Source organism: Cannabis sativa, chromosome 5 (assembly GCF_029168945.1).
Source record: "Cannabis sativa cultivar Pink pepper isolate KNU-18-1 chromosome 5, ASM2916894v1, whole genome shotgun sequence".
NCBI classification, from domain to species: domain Eukaryota; kingdom Viridiplantae; phylum Streptophyta; class Magnoliopsida; order Rosales; family Cannabaceae; genus Cannabis; species Cannabis sativa.
In genome coordinates, this window is record NC_083605.1 from 65,115,659 (window position 1) to 65,140,974 (window position 25,316).

General features: G+C 26.9%; 1 protein-coding gene across 1 annotated transcript; it reads right to left on the minus strand.

Moving 5' to 3' along the window:
* Positions 1–6,127: 6,127 nt before the first annotated feature.
* Positions 6,128–8,263, minus strand: LOC115717103 (IRK-interacting protein). Its single transcript, XM_030646046.2, has 2 exons — positions 7,983–8,263; positions 6,128–7,852 (listed from the first exon to the last, which is right to left on the minus strand). The coding sequence occupies exons 1-2, from the start codon at positions 8,121–8,123 to the stop codon at positions 6,389–6,391; spliced, it is 1,605 nt and encodes a 534-aa protein (XP_030501906.2). The 5' UTR covers positions 8,124–8,263; the 3' UTR covers positions 6,128–6,388.
* Between the last annotated feature and the right edge of the window lie 17,053 nt (positions 8,264–25,316).

Below are 25,316 nucleotides of genomic sequence, written 5' to 3' on the forward strand. Positions count from 1 at the left end.
TTGGATTGAAATGTAAAATGATCCTAAATTTAAAAACTAAGTTAGTAAATGTCTACTTTTTAGAAAAATTAAGAAAATGGTCAAATCTTATAAATTAGCTTAAAAATTATAAAAATGCATTTATCACATATTTTTTTTTAAAAAAAATATATATATAATAATAAAATTAAATTATGTAATTTTTTTAATATTACATATTATTATATTGTAACAAAAATAAATAGATATATTAGATTATGCAAATATATACATCAGTATTAGATGTATCGTAGTACTGAAAATTAATATACTTTAGTAATAAAATTATATACCACAGAAATTATAACAATACTAAATTAATACTCAAAAAATATATATATCATGCTAACAAAATTATATATACCACTATTAAAATATGAATACATACCAAAAAAATTATATATAATAAAATAGAAACTAATTATTATATTAAATAAATGATATATGACAAACAACAAAAACTATATACCATACAAGAAAACATATATACATACAATAAAAAATAAAACAAAATAATATAATATTATTAAAAATTATATATATCATATAAATAAAATTATATATCACCTTTATGTATACTAAAATAAAAACTAAACATGCATTATCTAAAATAAAATGATATAGTATACAATAAAACTTATATATCATATAACATAAAATATATACCTTACAATAGAAATATATATAATAATAACAACAAATAAAAATAAAAATAGATAGGATGCTAATAAAATTATATACATGTCAACAAAAGTACAATAGAAAATAGAACTTACATATTATTTAAAAAAAATTATATACCGTATAACAAAAAATACATATATCATTTACCAAAACATATATACAAATAATACTAATAATAAAAATATAGATTACTAATATATATATGTATGTATGTATATTATACTAACCAAATTATATACCACAATTAAAAAATATATATATACCATGACCATTGTATATAATAAAATAAAAACTAATTAAATATTATTTAAAATAAATAATCAAAAAATCAAAAACTATAAAAATAATAATTAAATATATGTAGCATGGCAATAAAATTATATACATACATTAAAATATTTTTATTATGCTAATAAAATTATATACCACTATTATACATATCATAATAAAAAATAAATATTATCTAAAAATAATAATATACTATACAACAAAATAGAAATATACCGTACAATAAAATCTATATATCAACAACCCAAAACAACTCATAAAAAATTAAAAAAACTGACATAACTTTTAAATAGAAAAGATTTTAACAAAACTAATATAGATATACCATAATGTTTAAATAATTTGCTTCTAATTCTAAAAAAATAATAAAAAAAATTAATGATTTTGAAATGAGGACATTTACTAACATAATGTTATGATTTAAGATCATTTGCTATATTTTTTTAAAATAAAGACATAAACTAACATAGTCCTATGATTTGAGGACATTTAGTATAATTTCCCTAGATATTTTAGCTTTTGTATGATGAATTTTGTTTAGGGGTAAGTTGAAAAATGCCTCTTTTATTCATCAATTAATCAAATTTACCTCTAATTTTATATTTATTTGAAACATACCTCTTTTTATATGTATTGTACCCAAAATACCCTTACATAAGAGAATCACATGGAGAGTATCTTAAAGTGACAGGGGCAAAATTGGTACAATGTTTAAAAAAAGAGGTAAAAATGATAGATTTTAAAAAAGAAGGTAAAAATAAAAGAGGACAATATAAAAAGGGTATAGAGTGTAATTTCCTCTTTTGTTTAGCTCTTTGTTTCGCAGCTTTTGTTAAGAGCTCCAAGTTTTTCCATGACTTGGGCTATTTGTTAGGTGTAAGTTTGATTTTTACACTGAATATTAATTTTTTTTTAAAAATTATATATTTATATTTTGACAAAAAAAAAATTATATTTAATTTTTTTTCACTATTTTTAACTTATTAAAATTTTTTAAAAAAATTTACTTATTTATATTTTTTAGTCCGTTTTGGCTGGCTTTTTTTTTTAAGTCAGTTGTTGATTTTTTTTCCAATTCTCTCTCTCTCTTCATTATTTTTTTATTTTTTTTTTCTCAAACTACTTTTATTAATCATGTAAAAGATAAAAAAAACTATTGAAGGAATGCTCTTAAGTTGTCAAAACTAAGTAAAAAAAATCATAATACAAAGACATATTGAGGAGTTGATAATATTTTGTTTATTGCAATTAAATTAATGTTTTGTTATTTTATATTACTTTGTAGTTATATTGTTGTTTTATATTTGTTTCCATGTTATTTATTAAGTTGTTCTAGGGTTGTTTTTTTAGTTATTATTGAGCTGTTTGTTTTTTACTAGAATACAATATTTTTTGTAATTTTGAAACTTTAAACATAATATTTTTTGTAAAGTTGGTACAGTAAAAATGCAAAAAAACTATGTGTCATATTTTTTATAAAGTTTATCCTATTTTACATTATTTTTATAATTTTCTTTTTTCTTATTAGAAAATTTACATCTAGATACTTTTTATTATAAATAATTACTAATATATGATGCATAGTTTGATATCACTAGTTTCTCGTATTAAATAACTTAAATAATCAATATTTAAAATTTAATTACTATATTACTGCACCTATATATTTGTCAATATGTTGTATTTACTTTCCATTTTATACATTAAATTTATTTTCTTATTTATATTTTTTTTTCTTCAACGTACCTAATAGCATTTGAATTTATATTTTCTTAGGATGCTTAATTGTTTATATATTAAGTGGTAGCTAAATATATATTTTGTTTTTAAATTGTAATACTTAGGGCTCGTTTGGCAGAGTTTTTAGAAAAGCTAAAAGCTGTTTTTTGAAAAAAGCTGTGATAAAAATATATTTGGTAAACAGTCAAAAACTAACTTTTTGAAGAATTTTTGGAGAAGCTATAGCTAAAAGCTGAAACTGCTCCAACTTAATTTTTAGAAAAAGCTGTTTTGATTAAAAGATTAATATTTTTTTTTTGTACTAAAATCATATTTACTTATTTATTACATATTAAAAAAAATTAAAAAATTAAAAAAAACTAATTATAATAAAATAAATAATTATTAAATCTCTTATTTTTTTAAAAAAATAATTTATATTTTATTTTATTATTAACAAACAACATTAACCTAACCTAGAATTTTTCTTATATACTTCAATTTCTATTTTTTTTTTCATTTGATAAAACATAATAAAAAAATACTATAAATTATTTTTATCAAATGCATATAAATTTATATTTGAAAAAAGTTAAAAATATATAAAAAAAAATAAAATGTTATATAAAATAAATTTTTACATATTTGTGATTATAATAAACTAGATTATAACATTATCATTATCATTATCATTATAATAGATCTTAACAACTCACAATATTAAGAAATTTATAATTTACAAACACTCAGCTCAACTTTTTTCTACAGTTTTGCTACAACTGTTTTTTCTCATAGCACAACTACAGTTGCTTTTTCCTAAATGTATTTTTTTTTTTAATTTGTATGCTCTTATTACATAAATTATACCCATTGGTGTAAATTTTCCAAATAGAAAGAAAAGTATACTTTCCTTGTCAAATTATATAAATGTAATGTTTGAAAAAAAATTAGTATTTAGTGTAAATTTCCAAAATAGAAAGAAACCTTAAAATGTAAATGTAAAATAAACTAAGAAAAAAAATATAACTAATTAAGCTAGAAACAAAAACATAAAATATGGGTTTGGATAATAGGTTTACAAAAATATGACATATCAAATACCATAAAAAATCTTAAATGTGAAAAACTGCTATTGAAGAGTGGCAAACCTATAAATATCATATTTTTGTAACTTTTTTTTTATTTTATTTTATGAAATCCTATATTTCATGTAATTTTCACTTATTTTATCTTTTTTTAATTCCATTTGATTTTAAACCTAACCTTAGAAGCAATCTTATAAATAGAATAGGATGCTCTTATTTTCTAAGCCAATACATGATAACTTAACTGTCTCTCTTTATTAGAAGAATAAAAAATAAAAAAGAGCCTCTTTGATATTCGAAATCCTCTTCTTCTTCCTCTATAATTTGAACCCTAAGTAAATTGAGGAATCACCCACACAATTCAAGTCAATACTCAGACTTTTGTGGAAGATTGTGTAAAAATCTACCAACTGAAGAAGATCCATATTCAAATCTTGATGATACTCTGCGACAGAAAGGATTAATGGTTAAAGATCTGAACAGAAAGAGACATAATTTTCTGCTGCCACTAATGTAAGATTTTCTATAACTTTATACTGTTTATTTCATTGTTTTAGGAAATTCATATTTAGGATGTTAGATTATAGTCTTATAATCAATATATATGTTAGTAAATGGGAAATTTGATTTTCTATACTTAAATATACCTAATATTTTATTCCTAAACTAATGCATATCACCATTGAAAATATATGACCACTTTATCTGAAACCCAAAAATATCCCTCTCATAACTCAACCCCATTTTTTCCCAACCCGCACATGCATCGGACCCCCGATCGGGCCCCATCGGACCCGTCGGGCCCAACTCAATTTTTTTCCCAACTCACAAGCATCGGGCCATTGTCTTCCCCAAACTGAAATTTTCCCGAATCCCAGATCTGAACCTAAATCGAACCTAAATCTAACAAAACTCACGGTGCACACATAAACACATACATTATACATTATAACCCTAAAATCAATACCTATCAATACTCCAAAACATATATCACACAAAAAAATGACAAAAAAAAAAAAGGGGTCGGCGGTGTAGGCAGTAGGCGGTGGGAGATCGGTTTTGGTTTGGGAGGGAGCCGGTGTGGACGGTGGTGAGGGGGGTTTGGGTTGTGGACGGTGGTGAGGGGGGGTTCGGGTTGTGGTTCGGTTTGGGTTGTAGACGAGAGAGAGAGAGAGAGAGAGAGAGAGAGAGAGAGAGAGAGAGAGAGAGAGAGAGAGAGAGAGAGAGAGAGAGAGAGAGAGAGAGAGAGAGAGAGAGAGAGAGAGAGAGAGAGAGAGAGAGAGAGAGATGGGGTTGAGTTATGAGAGGAGTATTTTTGGGTTTTAGATAAAGTAGTCATATATTTTCAATGGTGATATATATGAGTTTAGGAATAAAATATTAGGTATATTTAAGTATAGAAAATCAAATTTCTCTAATAAATTTAGATCTTAGTAAAATAATATCCAAAAGTCATCAAGGCTAGTTTTGGTATAAACAGAACACGATTTATAAGTTCCCTTATAACAGTTGATTTAATTTTAAAATAAATAAATAACAATACCTTTTCTATTAAACCAATAGGCTCACTGTAATGGTGAGGGGTTGTAAAAAAAAATTAAATTAAAAAATAATTAAGAACACTCACAACAATTGATGTATAATAGTTAAAAGGTAAAATAACTCTCCAATCAACACTCTTCTAAACTAACATAAAATGACATCATGTCTTATATAGTATTGGAAAACTTAAACTATCTCATGTAAACGCTCAAAACAAAAACAAAAGGACAAGGGTTTCATTGATTGGTACATACATGAAAAAAAAAAAACATTAGTCACCAATCACCAAACTTTTCTAGTCTGCACAAACCTACATTACATGGTTTGAATTGAAGATTGTATGTTTAAGCAAATAATTTCAATTATTTGGGTAGCAGAACAGGGATGAATTCATAAGACAGTCCAAACTCAGCTCTACTTGTTTCTGTGTTTGTACAATACGTTTGTGCTGTCAATACTCTTACACATCCACAATAAAATTTCTATAATTGCAAAACTAAATTCCAAATACTTAATTGCACAAATCCAAACAAAGTTCCAAAATTTATTCACAAGAGACTCATAATAAGATATCCCACCATCCAGGTAAACCACATGCTCATTTCCATCTTATTTATTTTTTTCATCAGTTCACCAGTTCATCTATAAATATATATATTTGAATTTATCTACATAGACTAAAATTAAACCCCACTACTCTCATTTCCCATATCCCAACCCCAAAACCCAAAAAATATAGATAAAAAAAGAACAAAAATTAAACCCCACAAATACCAACCAGAAGAATATGATAAACAGAAAAAAGTTTTAGAATTGACCAAACAAAGAATAAAACAAACAAAGTCAATCTTACAAAATGCCAATTTCCTTTGATGATCCTAAAACAACTAACATAACTTACATTATATAATAACAATATCATTATCACAAGATCAAAGTAGCCAAAAGGGTATTATATAAAAATAACTATTCTCACTTGGGTTTTTTTTAATATTAATTTTTTTAAAAATATTTCACAAAAAGACTTGAAAAAAAAAGAGAGAAAGGACTAGTTAAGGTGGTGGTGGGGAAGAAAAGATGGAACTTTTGGTATTACCACCACCACTACTAGTAGCAGCAGTACTACTACTCTTGTCGTTTTGGTACCTGCAAAGGACTTTGCACTTAACCACACTGCCATAAACATAGAACCCAGGAGCCACCATTATCCGGACCACCGAGGGGACCAACTTCCTGGTCTTATCCCCACCACCACCCATGTCTTCCATGTAAACCGGGTCGAACCCGGTTTCCTTTTCGACCCGGAAAATGCCCAAGTTGGGGTGAACCGAGTTGGCCAAGAGATGGACTAACCACACGCTCTTTGAAGCCCCAAAAAAGGCCTGCAACAAAGGCTCTGGCCAAGCCCTGTTCCAACCCAACATAGCCACAATTTCGCTCATTTTCCTATCACAAAACCTGCTGAAGTCTTCGCTGAAATGCTTTGTTCCTTTGGTTAAAACCTCTTCCCATGTGAGGCTCTTGAGGTGTTTAAACGACGAGTAGTTTGTCTCGCATCTGTCGATTGGGTTCAGGACTTGGGCTGCTGAGTTCTTCTGGAACATGATTGATTCGAAGTCCTCGAAGAATGATTTGTTCAGTAAGGCTTCTAGGTAGATGAGTAAGGTTCTTGGGCTCTTCGAAAGGGAGATTTTGATGTCGTATGGTTGGAGAAGAGATGTTATTCTGTCGTATACTTTTCCACCCATGTGGCGGAGCTGCATAGTGAGTGACCGGCTCAACACTCTGATATTGGTCCGAGCTTCTGACACAGTCACAAGAAAATTCTCAACAACTTCCTTGTCATCGTTTCTAGATGTGGAAAGATTGAAACTTTGACGATTTTGGATTTTGCCCACTTGACACGGCGACGAGTTACTATTGATGCTGCTGCACTCGTCCAGCCCGGTTTTCAAGTTCCGGCAGTAGATTTCGAGCTTGTTGAGCTTCTTTTCAAGCTCTGCCATGGAGTATTTCAGCCTCGAAGCTTCAAGAACCGCATCATCCCTCTTTCTGGTGGCTTGAATTAGCTTATGTGAGAGTTCAGCCACCGCAATTTTCCACTGATCCTCTCTTGCCGCCACCGCCGCCGCCGACGACGGAAAACCGTCGCTGGGTTTGGGGCTTCTTCTTGTCAAAGACGAGATAATAGACTTGAAAATGCTATTGGGGCTCGGCATAGACGAAGAACTATGTCTGTGCACACCGTTGTTGTCAACAGGAACAACAGAGATCTTTTCTCGAGCATTTGGTCTGCACTTATAGCAAGCAACCGTTCCATCATCTCCGGCGCCGGTACCGGATTCCTGCCGTTTCTTGGAGCTGATTTTCCCATTTTTATGCTGCTGTTGATGATGAAGAGGAGTCGGTATGTGCTTCGGGGTCGTTCCCTTGTCCGTACAAGCCTTATGATGATGGTGATGATGATGATTACTAACTGGGGTTTCATTATCTTCTTCGTGCTCTTCTTCTTGAATCTGCAACCAACAAACTCTCCCATCACACACACGAAAAAAATAAAAAATAAATATACGAAATAATGGAACTGGGTCATGCTTAAACAACCCAATACTTCCTTTAATCAATTCCAAAACCAAAAAATCTTACAGGAGTGAAATGGGTAGTTGTTGTAACTGTAGTACATGACTGGTTTGGCCCAGAAGGAATCTCTTGATTAGAAGGAGAAGGAGAAGGTGGTGATTTAGACGAAGAAGAAGGTGAAGGTGAAGACGAAGACGAAGGTGCCATGTTCTGATTTCTTTTCCTCTCTTACTCTCTCATAATAACTATTATATATCTATATATATATCAGTAATTATATACGTGGTCACAGAGAGAAAGACTCGCTAGAAAGACTGAGCAAGAAAGCTCCGTTTCGAGCCTGTGCGACACTGCGTTTTGTTGTCATTTCATATATTTATTTGTCGTTTTTGAGTAGCGTTGTAATCATTATTAATTCACACTCTTATTGGAATCTCAATATTTTGTGATTTTTATCACTGATGGGTCAATATTAGAATCAGAAACAAAAGTTTAAGTTTATTTACTACAATCTTGGACTTGGATAAAATATCTTATATATGAACTTGGATTGAATTTTTATTGGGCATTGGGGTTAGTTGCATTTGAGTCTGAATTTGCATAAGAGACCTTCTTGTAGAGGTAAAAAGTGATAGTTATTTGAATTTGATATATGTTTATATAATTTCCAAAGACATTTATGAACTTTTTTTTGGTGAAACCAAATTGAAAAGGTTTGTGGGTACAATTTGAAATTAGACCTTTCTCCTAAAGTCGAATGCATGTTGGTGTGGTCCTTTTTTATATTTTTCTAACTTTAAGAAGACGTCTCAACCAATGAAAAAAAAAGGGTTTTTGATTTAAGGAAAGCTTAACCACTACTCTACTATGGTTATTTTTTTTTTCACTAAACACACAAGCAAACAAACACAAAAACACTTTCTTACATTCATTTTGTTAAGAGATTGTACACAAATGTTATGTTTTTTTTTTTTTTGAGAGAACAAATGTTATATTTAAATCAAATAGTGCTTAACAAAAATAATAATATGACAAGGCTTGTACCCAAGATAGTTAAAAGATTGTATTTTTTCTCTTATTTGTTCTCTAATTATTTATTTATTTAAGGGTAAATACCATTTTGGATCTTGTATTTTGCAAAAGTTACTAATTAGACTCTCTGTTTTGTCAAATAACAAAATGGACCATGTATTTTCCAAAATAGTACAAATAGGACCCTGAGCTTAATTTTTGACAACTTTTTTTTAAGATAACCAACTTGAAAATACAAACAGATATAGAAAATGTAAACAGTTTTATCATAACACCTTTAGATCAGATAATTATTAAATTTTATTTTGACAAAAAAACAGTTTAGGGTCCTATTTTTACCATTTTGGAAAATACAGGGTCCATTTTGTCATTTAACAAAACAGAGGGTCCAATCAGTAACTTTTACAAAACACAGAATCTAAAATGGTACCCTTTATTTAATTATTATTATTTTAAAAATATTTACAAGTAACATGACATTATATACGAGTGATGATAATTATGATTTTAAGATAAGAATATCGTGTGATTAATTATATGGTATGATCAATAAATTCAACCGTTGAAATGCATAATTAACGGTATTTTTAGGTTTTCTATGTTAAAAATATCCCAGTTACTTGATAAATATTATTATATATATTCAAAACTTATATAGATATTATATAAAAAAATAATTTTATTATAAAAATTACATTTATATATCAAATATATATGTATATATATTTAAACCTTAATTTCACCACAAAGCTTTATTTTTTTAAAAAAATAATTAATAATATATATGTTTCTAATAATTTGTATACTTTATTATAACCACATTCTCTTAATTACAAATTATAAAAATATATCTGTCACTATCATTATTTTTTTAAAAATATATGTTTGGATATAATATATAAAATGTATTTTGAAAGTAATTAATTCTCTACTCAAACTCAAATTTTGTCAAAATATTTTTTAATAAAATCCTTATATATAGAAAGATCAATATAAATACCTATAATAATGAATTTTTTTTTATTGTACATATATATATAATCACATCTAAAGAGTACACTAATATAGCCACAATGTTTAAAAAAAATTATCAAAATCTCAAATCTTATTTTAAAAATAAAAAATTAAAATACATTACTTAATTAAAAAAATTGAACATACATATATTTCACTTAACATCACTTAATTAAGAAAAACTAATTATACGTTGCACGTACATCAACTTAATAAAATATTATATGTAGCTATACGTTGATTATTCAACAATTTTGTGTATGTGTTTGATATAAGGATGATACATTGTAATTAATTACACAATATTCTAACTTATAAATATTGCAATTTACACAGTCATATAATTTATTTTTAATAATTAAAACTTGACACATCAATTGTGATATAACGGTAAATTTAATGTTGCGCTTTAATATTTGAGTGATAAATTTCATATGCTTTATATATAAAATGATTTGATAGATAATTTGAAAAATTCAATTTTCATTTTTTTGTTGTTCAATTTATTTGTAAAATTGAATTTACACATATATGAGAAGGAAAATAAAATGTGTGGTTAAAGATTGTGATTGCATTTATAGAAGAAGAAATATATAAATTAAACAACACTTCCATTATATATATGCATTATTTGTTTATTTAAGATGAGTTCATAACTCATTAATTAAATATACTTATCACAACAGTTATGAATTGGATTGAGATTGCTCATATGAACTTTAATCACACAAAATAGCTAGGTGAGCCAGGTGTAGGCAGGATTAGATTAGAGTCATCTCAATGTAGGTTGAGCCATTGCTTTCTTTCATTCTCTCTTATTTCCACAAAATATTTTTTCTGTGATACTAATCACTAATATAAATAAAATAAATTAAGTAAATGTAACAAAAATATTGTTCTCATTTACTTCCTCCAGAAAAAATAAAAACCGATTATTCTATAAATTGCTGCATGTGTTCAAACATTACTTTTCACTAAATAATGTTTTACAAAATAATCTTACACAATACATCATATCACACTTAACAAATTACACATGAACACCCTATTTTGCTATTTTTGAAGTTTATTTTGTAAAATATTTACTATTTTTTATGGAAAAATAACAATATAAGTATTTAAAGTATTAAGTTTGAATATTAAATAAATTCAATGATTACTTTTAACAGTATAAGTATCTAATTTTTATAAAAAAATCAATTTTTTAAAAGTTTCGTCTTCGTCCGTACTCAATAAATTTGAGTTTTATATGTATCCTGTTTAAGATAATAACATGATCTAAACTAATTAAATTAAAAAAATTTACAGTTTTATAAATATTAAATACTTATTCATTTGCTAAAAAAATTATTAAATTTATATTGTTTATAAATTCAAAATTACAGTATTTAGGTCGTTATTTATTTATTTTTTACTAAATTTTCACTTTTGCTAAATGTGATTGGATAAAAAAGAAAAGTAGGCAATTTTTAGTATGTACAAAACTAAATTATTAAATAAATAAAAATGTGACACATGTTTGCTCGTAGGGACTTGATCGTGAGTAAAGGGTACAAATAGGACATTGTGTACGTCAACTTATTTTTATTACAATAATAATGATTTGCCATTAAGAAGGTTAGCTTTTGCATAAAAATTTTGGACCAACCAATAATTAATCATTATAGTTAATGAGTATACTAGGTAAAAGCCTACTTAATTACATTCTTCTTGAATATTCATCATCATATATTTTTTGGGGTACTAAGCTCAGAGTTGTAAATAATGATCATGAAAATCATCATCATATAATATCACATAAAAATATTTATTTATATCATTAATTTACATCTCGATCGTGTTCAATATAACATGCGGTTACATGCTATTAAATTTGAGAGAATTGAAATAAATTATATTCATTATATTCTTAGAAAATGAAATAACAATGGTACATTATTTAAAAGTCATTACTTACTCGTACAAAATATTTATTAATGAGAACAGAAGACTCATCACTTTTTATTTTTATTTTTATTTTTTTGTTATGATAAAAGGTTCATTTGGCAGTGAAATATGACTTATTTTGTAGAGTGAAAAAAAAGGGTTAAAAATTGCAACTGATGAGCTATAAATGACTGACAATATTGTGAAAGAGGGGATATTAATTAATAAATACAAATGAGTTTAATTACATAAAATATTTAATCTTTGTAGCTGTGTAAATGAAGTTATTAATATATGTGTAGTTCTCTTCAATGATTAATGAAGGATAGAGAATAACTTAGTGGTGATTATAAATTATATATTTAATGAGGGAGGGATGAGAAAAACTATTAAGCTAATATATAATTATATTACATTAAAAAAATATTTTAAAAGAGAAATGATTATAAATTAAAAAATAATTATAAAGATAATATAAATTAAAATTGTATACCCTTTCATCACTCCTTCTTTCTTACCAAATAATATAAAATGATTATTACTTTCCTCTCCCTCTCTTATATTCTCCATTATTCGTTAACTATGCATTCATCATACTCTCTATCCTTAATCTTTTCTATACCAAACATATAGTTAGATTACTCGACTTTAGAAGAAAAAAAATCATGCAAAATGTTAATGGGAGCATTTATATTTGACAAATGAAAGAAGAAGATAAAAACATTATTTCATAAAAAAAAAAAAAAACATTTAATTCATTTAGATTTTTTTTAAGAAATAAATTATGAAATAAAAATGACAAATGAAAAAGACAAGCTAGAATCATCTCCAAGGCATATCAAATCTTACCCTTTTTAATGCATCCACAAATGAATAAGATGTATATATTTCCTTGTGTATTCAAGAAAATATATTTGTTTGTTCAAATAAATAAATATTTGTTTATTCAATTTTATTTTGTTTTTTTAAGAAATTATCCAAACAATTATATAACATACATTCAATATTAAGTAATTTGGAGTAAAAATACTTAAGTAATTTTTGGTTGCAAATAAATACCTAAATTTAATTTTTTACGGTAATAATACTTAAGTTATATTTTTAGAACTCTGTAGATACCTTTAATATTAAGTAAATTGTCACGTGGCAATCCTTGATTGGTCCAAGTCATGACTTTTTAATTATTTTTTTAAGAAAATAATTTATATGTACCAATAATAAAATGACACATGGATAATGTCTTGACATTTAACGTTCCAGAATTATAACTTAAGTATTACAGCAAAAAATCAATAAACTTAAATATTTATTTACAGCTCGAAGTTAAACTTAAGTATTTATGTCACAAATTATTCTTCAATATTTACAACTATGCATAAAACATAACTTCTCTCGACTAGGACCGGATTAGTTGCATTAAGGCGAGCGCGACACTTTCTTAGGTGCGAAACCATAACAAGAGAGACCGAACTATAAAATTTTGACACAATAATTTAGTGTTGACCGAGATTTTTGGCAACTAATAAAATATTATAAAATTACTGAGCTGTAAGAAAGTGAGAGAAGGATTTTTACGTGGTTGGGGCGTTAATGAGCCTTAGTCCACGAGTCTTTGTTATTTATGGATGTCTTTAATACAGAGAATGTATTTGGGAGAATTTCACCCTTATAAATACAGAGAATGTTCTTGGTGAGTATTTACTCTACTTGCTCATATGCAGCCCAAGATCCTCGATCCCATTTAATGAGCTTTGAGGGGGTATTTATAGTGTTTTTGGTGGGGTAATCCCTAGAATTGTCCTTACAAGTGTATCTGTAAGTATCCATAAAGTTGGGTATTCCCAATGAATATACCATGGGTAATGCATGGTCAAATCCCTAGGTGCTGTAGGGTTTTTATGTGGAATGTCCTTTTTGCCTTTTGATTGACGTGACTCTTCACAGTGTAGCCGTCACTAGACTTAAATGATCATTACCTTGTCGCATTCTTTGGTTGGAGGTTGTGCCGTCAGACTTTATTGCGTGTAGCAGTCCCAACACGTTTCCTCCCATGCGGCATTTAATGCGACTTGATTACTCAGGAGAAGCCTGACACCTCGCGGAGATGCCTTAGCGTTATATGAGCATATAGAGTTCCATGTGCCCTCTCCGGGGGCTACATCCCGGACGTTACCTTATGGCATAAAGACTTAGCAAATATTGTGAATTGCTTGATCCACGTGTCCTTATCTGGTTGGTCCACGTATATTGGGCAAAATCAGGGGCAACATTTAGCAATTCAAAAAATATTATTAACTTTATTCAACATAAAAAATCATATTATTATTTATTAGCTACTAATATTATATTTAATCGAGTGGTATGATTTAGTATTAGCATTATAAATTGAAATGGTCTTGTTAAACCAATTATAAATAATTGTATAGGGTACATATATATGGGGATCATTAAGCACGAATACAAAACAAGTCTCTCAACATAAAATTATCATGTGATATTGTGATGTGAATTCAACATATTTGTATTTGTGAGTATCTATATCTATTCTATATAAAGTGTGTTTATATAACCGAATTTTTGGTTTATGAGAAATTCATAAGTGACTTTTTATTAATATTAAGAATAAAATAGTTTATTATTAAAAATAAAATAGTTTATGAAATATTCATGGGTCACTTCTTATTTATATATAATAAAATAAAAATAAAATAAATCTTATTAAATCTAAAAAAAAAAAAGAAACATCATTAAATAAAAACAAAAAAAAATGACTCAACATCAAATCTTCAATTACACAGCATGTAAATTACTCAACATCAAATCTTCAACTACACGATACATGTAATTACTCAAACATCACATCTTTCAATTATAAAAAAAAAAATGACTTTTTAGGAGGGAAAATATGATTGTCTAATAGAGCTAAAACAATATGTTTCCAGTGTGATGAAAAATTAAAGCAACAATTTTGTTAATATCAAAAAGTTTGTAAAATCCGAAAGAGTTCGGGCACAGAGAAATGATGTTTCTTTTTCTTACTCTTTATAGAATCAATATATGAACAATAATTTGAATTAATCTTATAATCTTAACTTTTTAATTCAATCAATAATTATTTGTCACGTAATTATTAAGTCTTTTCCTTTTAATTTTCCTTTTGTTGATGATGCTAATTTATTCATATTTTGATTTCTACAATTTTTGTGTTCAGACCATTAAAGTAGTGTTCTACTAGGGGATCTAACGAGTTTCGCCCCTTCACTAATGACCTCTAAGAGTTCAAATTCCAATATTGTATAAATCTTCAATTTGTTCTATTTCTTATATTAACTGAAATTTTGCTACTTCTTTTTTTTTTAATTTACAACTTTATTGTTTATATCTTATTAGGGACATTCATGAAAATTAGGGTTTCTTTGAAATATACAATTAATGAGCATTACTTTTTGATCATAGTGTGTTTTCCATGGCTGAAAACCTCAATAATCTCTATCATTTGATATCAAATAAAATAAAATTTATCATGATGTATACATTATGGTTATTTAATGAGTAATTAGTGTGTTGAAATTGTCAAGCTGATATTTAGAATTGTTTATAATTGAATTGTTTCTTTGTCAAAATTAATATTAAGTATATTTATATGTTTATAGGTTTATCTATTTTCTCTTAAATCAATCATGCTCATATAGCAAAAAAATCATACTCATATAGACATGTTATTTTCATTTTGTAATTTAGATCTTCTTAGTCATTATTTAGTTCACTTAAACCTTTTCTGATTATGGTAACTGAAGTTTTGTTTCTTTTAGGTACTCCATTACAAAGATCTGTATTGCATGTATTATTTATTTTTGACTATGAGGAAGTGGATTTCTTTATTGGGAAACATATAGCGTGACAAATTATTGTTCATATATTGAATAATTATTTTTGATTAATGGGATTCATATATATAACTGTGTATATTAATTCTTTATTCAAATAATTATTTTTGATTTTTACGTGATCATTTATTGTTCATATATCTAGAACCTTATTTGATTAAAGTTAAGATTATAAGATTAATTAATTTGTGATTTCTTCCTATACACATAGTAATAATCTCACCTAATAACTAATAATAGTTTTTCTTTAATTTTTAATTTTATAACTTTCAAATAACATAGAAAAAAATTAGCATAAAATTTAATATACGTGCCTCGCACGTAGCTTTTTGCTAGTATATATATATATATATGGGTGACTATTCAATGGTTACATTTTTATTGTAACCATATGGTTACATTTTTCTTTAACCTGTAATAGCAGGTTACTAATAGGTGGACTTTCCTTTTTTAGATTTAATTAATTATAATTAACTATTTTCTTAAAATAATTAATTAAATAGACATTCCTTTTTTAGAATTATTTAATTATAATTAACTATTTTCTTAAAATAATTAATTAAATATTTAACAAGACATCTTTTAGTAATTAATATTTATATTTAAATCCTTACTTGAATTATTTTAATAATTAAGCCATTTAATTATAATATTTACAAAAAAATTTATTTTTTTTACAAAAATTAAACTTCTTTTGACACAAATTAAAATTCTCTTCTTATAATAAATTTTCAAATAATTAATTATTTTGTTACAATTATATGAACTAAGTATGAGGCCTAAGCTAATCAATCGATAACAAGTGCAGCCATTTTTTTAAAAAAAAATCCTTCAACTTATTTCATTTTTTACTTTTTAAATATCTAAATAAAAAAAATTAAATAATTATGCGTAATAATTTAAAATTAAGATTACAAGTATAATAAAATTTAAATTATGAAATTATATGTGTATAATTTTAAATTATAAAAAACTTTGCTATAAAATTTTAAATAATTTAAGTATAAAAAAATAAATTGCTAAAAGATCCTTATTTAATAATAAATTGCAACAAATTAATTAATAATAATACTTAATTTAATTTTAAAATATAATTAATTTTAATTAAAGTTTTAAAAGGAAATAAATTAACAGGTTAATATCAGGTTACAGGTCATTTTTTTTTTATTTTATTTAATTTCCAAATTAATCACAACCATTTAATGCTGATCCAATGGCTAAAAAAAACGTAACCATGATGGTTACAATAAAAATGTAACCATTAGAACCTCCTCCATATATATATATATAAAAGAGAAGTATAAAGCGGTGACATGGCGGTCTAAAAATACTTTTAAATCATCTTTCTTTTTTCTCCTTAATTAATTCTCTCTTTTCTTTAATTTTTTATTAATTTCATATATATTAATTAATATTAAATATATTTTTTTTCCTTAATTCATTTATTTTTTTAAAAAAATAAATGACAACTCAACAAAAAATTTACTTATTAGATTTTTTTTTGGCCACGTTTTGGCTTTATTTTTCTTAAAATTAAAATTAAAATTTTAAAAAATAATATATATTTAATATATTAAAAAATATATATCCTACCATATATACAAAGTTATTTTTTAATTTTTTTATTATTTTTTTAAAAAATGTTCTACTACCACACCAAAATTCATTTTCTAATTATTTAATTATTTTTTTTTTAAAAAAATCTTCTACCAAACTCTAAAAAAATATAGATAATAATTATCTCTATATATACCTTAATTCTAAATGATGCATTTTTTTTGCCACGTTTTGGCTTTTTTTTTTAAATTAAAATTTTAAAAAATAATATACATTTAATATATTAAAAAATCTATATCCTACCATATATAAAATTATTTTTTTAAAAATAAAATCTTCTACCAAACTCTAAAAAATATAAATAATAATTATCTCTATATAGACCTTAATTCTAAATGATACATAAATCGCATCCCTTTTCCTAATATATATGTATATATATTCATTTTTCTCATTTTTATTCTCTCATTGGATTACAAATACAATATAGTTCATATAAGATGATAATTTTATTATTATATTGTTCTCTTTAGTGTTTCTTTATTCTTTGAACCATACATAATGTTAGTTTGATTTTATTGACTTAGATATACATCTTTAAGGCTTTATTAGTAGATAATTGACTTAATTACTAGTAGTTTTATATTACCTTAATGAATTAAGAGAGATAATTTTGACTTTTGTGATATGCTCTTTTTATTTTTGTTTATTATAGTTTTTAATGAGTGTGCATTGTGATAGGAGCAGAAGGCTATAGAAAGGCTCTTGCTCTTGCTCTTGATCTTGAGTCAATGACTTTAGATATGTAAATCTCTAATGAACTTTTTTTTTGAACCCTAATAAATTATTTGGATAATCACTTTTACAATTTTAGAAAATTTATGCATTGTTATGATGATAAATCACCTTTTGTATTTGTATTTGTTCTCATATACATGAATTTGAATTTTTCACTTATGTATTTTATTATTAAAAATAAAAAAATTAACAAATTAGAGAGATTATAAAAATCCATGAAACGAAAATATAAACTTTAATTCCCGTATAAAAAATCAATCTCTCAATCCCAATAATCAATAGAAACAACATTAAATTTTAAGTTCTCAAAAACTATAAAAATAAATTAAAAAAAAAAACAGATCTCATAAACACAAACTCAAACATGAGAACCCCAGTAAAACACTAAAACTCAAACATTAAAAACACACACAGTAAAATTCGAACCCAGAGCTTTACACACACATCAGAATAAAAATTAAACCATAAATGAAGATTTATGCTACTATTTTTCAAATTCCGGTATTTATTAGCAACAAATTTAATATTTTAAGTATTTATGCCACAAATTTTTTAATTGTAAAGTTAAAATTTCAATATAATTTTATTAAGTAATTATTATTAATTAAAATACATAATTTTTTTTATATATAATTTAAAATATTTTATATATCTGCCGCGAAGCGCGAGATGTTTACTAGTTAAACATATAATAGTAGCGAACTATGTGCCTCTAAAACGCAATACCCGTTAAAAGTTGTGAGTTATAATTTTTTTTTTACTTTTATTAATTACATTTAAATAATTATTAAAAAATATATATTTAAATAAGAACATGATATGGTATAGGTTTGTTTATTGAAGGTAAGGTCTTCAGTCTTCTTTTGAAAATATAAGATCATTTAATTTTCTCTGTTATTATCTACTAATCTGAACTAGGGCTGAACATCGAGCGGGTTTATCGGGTTTCGGGTTGGCGGGTTTCGAGTTCAAAAAATTGAAACCGAACCCGGACCCGAATAGGGCACGGGTTGGTGGGTTGGCGGGTTGACCCGGTCAACTTAGTCAACTCGGTCAACTCTTAAAAAAATTAATTTTTTATTCAAATAATTTTTTTTTATTTATTAAATTAAGCATATATAATATAACAATTTGTTCATAGTATCTACTATTAAAGAAAAAATGCATTAATTAATCCAACCAACAAACAAACAACCTATTTATCAAAAATTCAAATCAAACTTCATATTCATGTTCATGAATCATGACAAAAGTAAAAACTAAAATATTTCAAAATACATCCATATCCAATATCCATAGTCCATAAAAATCTAAAGTCCATATTATATATATAAAAACAGTAAATATATATATATAAAATATATTTATAAACCGGGTTGGCGGGCGGGTTCGCGGGTTCAACCCGAAACCCGTTACCCCTCAAATCTCAACCCGCCAACCCACCCGAATGGTACCGGGTTGAACCCAACCCGCCTGAAACTTTTTAAATTTTTTTTTTTGCGGGTTCACCAGTTCGGGTTCGGGCGGGTTGCTCGGGTTCGGGTCAAACCCGCTCAAAATATTCAGCCCTAATCTGAACCCCTATGAAGGCCTATAAATTAGATTTTTGTCATTATTTTGCTTCCTTAATGAAAATTTCTGCCATTATTTTACTTCCTTAATGAAACAAACTTATCTTTCTTCAGTAATACTATTTTTTCTACTCTAGTTATTTAAATATTAATTATATATATTTAATAATTAGAATTAATTATAAAATAAAATTACCATTTAAATATATTTATTAGTTAGACATTCTAAAATCTCTTAATTAATAAATAAACTTCAAATTCTTTTTTCTTCTCAATTATGTCGTTTCTTAGTAAAATTCACAAATAAGACATAACCTTAATTTAAATTCCTAATTAATTAAATAAATTAATTAATTGAGACTTCAAAACAATATTACCCTAGTTAGTGTAAGGACCATAAGCGTATATAACTAAGCTCCTAATAAATAGTTCTAGAATTTACCAATTAAATTCTCTATCTCATTAATTTTTCCTAACTCCATTATAGATTCAAAATTACACTCTTAATTACATAGAATGCTTTATTCACCAAGAATAGATACGCTATAAATTATCTATTGTTTCAATCTAAATAATCAAAGATCTTCTATAGATGATCTACATCGAGTAAGGATAAATTTACCATTCTACCCTTTAATGTATTTTGTCCTTAAAACATTTAGTTTCTTATAAATGATATTTTAGTAAACTAATATAATTACTGAAATAAGAGCTAATCCATTTATGTTTGTTAGCCAAGCTTTATGGAAATCATTGTTTCACTTCTAAATAATTGTAGAAGCTGTAGATTTCATATCTATGATTAGCACTCCCACTCAATTATACTACCATGTTCCTAAGATGTAAGTATTTGTCCGATCCAAGTGGTCAGCTGTAACGAACAAGTCAAAAATACATGCAGTACAGTTAAGCCAGAACCTAACCATCTCAGGATTAAGATTTTTTGATCTAAGATCAACTAAGTAATATTGACATAGAAAAGACATAACATTAAGTTTATGATATCTTTTCTACTTTCAACATCGGTCCAGTCTGATGTATAGCTAATACATCTGATACTAGTATACTTTGGTAATACCCTGGAACTGACATTTCACATATCATTGTGTAAGTAAACTTTATCGTTGATTATCACGTCAGTGTAAATCCAGTGCACTGATAAATAATAAGACTAAATAGTGTGAAGCATATAATCACAATTACTTTTTACATTGATGACATCGTTGTAATTGTGAGTAACTATATGTTCGAGATTTAACAGAATTTATATATTATAATTATAATCATGGAAACTACATGTAAACCTAAATAATTTTTAATCTTCTATTGATAGTAAATAAGATTTTATTGAAATGGGTTTTATTTATGGTATAAAATCCCAACACAACGGACTTGGCGTAAAAACCCATTTTTCTACCCAAAACACATATCTGACCAAACCCAACCCTAAATTTAACACAAACGCACAGATCACAGAGATTCATCATACATTTTAATCTTAAATCAATAATCTCATACATTTCAACCTAAAAATACAATGAAATGAAATGAAAAAGGGAGGGTCCGAAATCTTACCTTCGACATTGCTATGGTTTGGCTGCAGTGGTTGTGGGTTGGAGAGAGAGTCCAAGATGCTGTGATGGTCGTGGGTTGGTGAGAGAGTCTGAGATGTTTGATGTTAGGGTGTGGTTGGTGGTAGTCCTTTGGTCTGAGAAGAGAGAGAGAGAGAGAGAGAGAGAGAGAGAGAGAGAGAGAGAGAGAGAGAGAGAGAGAGAGAGAGAGAGAGAGAGAGAGAGAGAGAGAGAGAGAGAGAGAGAGAGAGAGAGAGAGAGAGAGAGAGAGAGAGAGAGAGAGAGAGAGGAGTGTGTTGAAAAATAGGAAGGTAATTTAAGGAATAGACAAAAGTTGGCCTAGTTGGCTAATATTAGTTAGCTTTAGTTTAGAGAAACAAATTTGAAAGAAAATCTACCGTCTCCAAATTGGTGTGCCCCTCTCTGTCCTACCAATTATTTGAGTACACATATCCATACATATTTAACATATAATAAATTCATTAACAAACTCTAAACGAAATTAATATATGCAAAATAGGTATAAATAATGTGTCTGATATTGGTGGAGACAGGGAGGGTACACCAATTTAGAGACATCAATTTTTTTTTGAATAATATTTTATGAAATTTCTTATTGTCAAAAATGATCGAAGAGTGAGGAAGGGATCTGCACTATGTAATCCTCTTAATTCTGCATAAAAAATAAATAAAAATAAAATAAAATAAAATAAAAATAACAAATAAAAGATAAAAAAGATAGGCGGCGGCCCTAATCTCTAGGGTTCCATCGCTTCAGCTCAGCCTTGTGGACGGCGGCGGCACGTTCTAGGGTTCCATTCCCAGGCGACGGTGGTGCACAACTCTTCCCTTTGCAGACGACGGTGGTTTTCGGTCTTCCCCTCTGAGGACGACGGTGATTCTCGGGCTTCGCAGGCGACAGCGCATGAAGCTTCGTTAGGAATCGCAACTATGCCATGACCTCTCCGTTGGTACACGTTTCCCAGTTGTAGACGGAGGCAGCGACCACTCAGCGATCTCCGTTGGTGCATGTTGTCCCCAGTCTCCGTTGGTGCCGTGATCTCCGTTGGTGACGTCTTCTTCATAGTCGCAGGCGATTTCTTCCTGCGATTTTCTTATGACCGGCTTCTCCAACTAAAGTTTTGATTTTCTTTTTATAAACTGTTTGATTAATAGTTTGTAGTTTTTAGAGTGTTTAAAGGAAATCTACTCTTTTTAGTTTTGTTTTTATTTGCTTATTTTTATTTATTTGCTGTTTTTATGTTATTTCCAATTAATGTTTTATGGGGTTGGAATTTTTTAGTTTCTGTATTGAAACTAATTAAGTTTTTCCGTTAGTCTTGTCTTTTGACATGGTTTTTTAGTTTCTCTTGTCCGTCTTGTCTTTTGACATGGTTCTATAGTTTCTCTCTTTGGTTTTGGTTTATTGGTTTCTGGCGTTAGTTACTGGTTCTTGGTTCTGGGTTCGTTCGGGTGTCCATGGCGTCGAGTAGTTATCAGGGAATGGAGGCAGCGGGAAAAATGGCAGGGATTTTTATGCCAAAATGGCAGGTGCAACCTGAAATAGATGATTTTGTTGGCATAAAAGAAGCTTTAAGCTGGATTGACCGTCATTTGTGGGGACAATTAATTTTGAAAACTGCTGGCCAAATTACTTTGTCATCCTCTTTTGGTCCATTAGTTCCTGATGTTCGTACTCTTCACTTATCTTTAAATAATGTTGAGTTGTGTTTTGTCAAACGATCTGCAAACAAGTTGGCTCATGTTTTAGCTAGTATTCTTGTTTTTTTCTAGGTTGTGTGTTTTAATTGGAGAATTGTTCTAACGAAGTGCGTTTTATTATTATTAACGATTGCGAGTTAATAAAGTTGCTAAATTTATTAAAAAAAATAAAATAAAAAAAATAAAAATTAAAAATAAAAGAATATGACAAAGAATTCCTTTGTGAAACGGTAAAAGAATTCCTTTTGGGAAAGGGCATTTATGGTGAAGTGGGAATGTAATGAATGAGGTTAAAGAAAGAGTGTGGAAGTTACAAAAATGGTGGGTGTGGGTAATTAATGAACCATCTAAAAACACAAGACTCAATAAGACCAGCCAGACATTTATTGTGAGTGCATATGTTTGGTTGTCGCATTTATAGCTCATATATATTTTATTTAATTAATAAAACTACCTATCTCTCCACACAAAAAAAAAAATAAAAAATTGCCAACTACCCTAATTTATTATTTTTAGCTTTTTTATAGATTAGATTATTTTTATTTTTGCGGTGGATTGATAGGATCTAAACCCAAGAAACTAACAAACAAAAATAGTCCATGACCATCATAGGTTTCTTTCATTGCATTTCATATGTAATAATATAATTATTATTGTAGGTAATAATAATAATAATAATAATAATAAGAAAATAATAAATTTTGAGCATGTGATTGTAATAAATGAGATATTGAGAGAGAGAGAGAGAGAGAGAGAGAGAGAGAGAGAGAGAGAGAGAGAGAGAGAGAGAGAGAGAGAGAGAGAGATAATGTGTTACTATGCATAAGCTTAAAAAGAAAAAAAAGAAAGTGGTCCAATATTTGTATAAGAGAAGAGATTTAGGCGCTGACTTGTGTCATAATAAATTGCAAGTATCTAAGATGTGTGTTTACCATCACGTGTATGTGACCCCACCATTAGTATGCATGCTCCTCTTTCAAGCTATATGTTATTTATTTTATTTTATTTTTTTTTTGAAGGAAAAGCTATATGTTACTTAAATGGAAAGTTGTGTCTTGTTTTGTTCTACCCTTTACTATCAAAGCTTGGATTGCCTCCTAATATGTTCGAAAATTGCTAATATTGTGTTCATGTTATACAACTATTATAAATGATATAAAATAGGAAGAAGAAATTTTGTTCTACCATTTATTATCAAAGCTTGGATTGTATTTTATATGTTCGGTAATTGCTAATATTATGTTTATTAGGGCTGTTCACAAAATATTTGATTCAATTCAATCCGTATGATTTAATCTAATTTAATATGTAAAATGCAGATATCTATACTTGTGCAAATTGGAGTAGATTGAAAAATCTAAAATTTGCATTTGTACAGATTGAATGTTATTTGACCTCAAAAAGTAATCGATCAAATTCAATTCACACTTAATTATATATATTTTTAAATTATAATATATTAATTTTTTTAGTAATATTAAAAAAAATACAAACTTTTAATTTCTTAATATTTTTTAATAATATATTGAGTTGGTACATTTTATTTATTTTATAATAAAATAGACGAAAAAAATCATTCTTATTCACGTAGACATATACACATAAATTTAGATAAATATATATATATATATACTATCTTATCTTTTTTATTAATGGATACATATATATATATTAGTGTATATTTGTTTAATTTGTATGTAAATGAAGATGGAAAGAGATTATTATTGGAGATTAAAAAAAAAAAGAATTCATTTTGATGAAATATTAAATAATTTATTATTAAAAAAAGTAACCAATTTAAAATAATCGATCAAATCCACATTATTACAGACTGAATTGGATTAGATTTAAACTGCTATGCAGATCGAATTGGATCTAAAATATAAAATTTGCATTTAATGTGAATTGGATGTTGTTTAATCAAAAAAATACAGATTAGATCGGATGAACAGTCCTAGTACTTATGTTATAAAACTATTATAAATGATATAAAATAGAGAAGAAAAATAAAAGAAGAAAGTAATGATGAGAGAAAGAGGAAGTTAATGAGAATTTTTAGCTCTTTTATTTTAAAAGGCTGAAGTTTCGCTTTCAAAAAGATGAACATTTATTTATAAAAAAGATGAGAAATTAAATTAATATAACAAAAAAAAAAAATACAATAAATATTTAGAGGATCTCCAATAAAGGCACTACTAATGGTTACTAAAATACAAATATCTATTAGAGTTTTAATGACAATAGAAGATAAATTAAGAATTATAACTCTATTATAATATAATATAAGGACTAAGAGATTGATTATACAAATATTACAACACC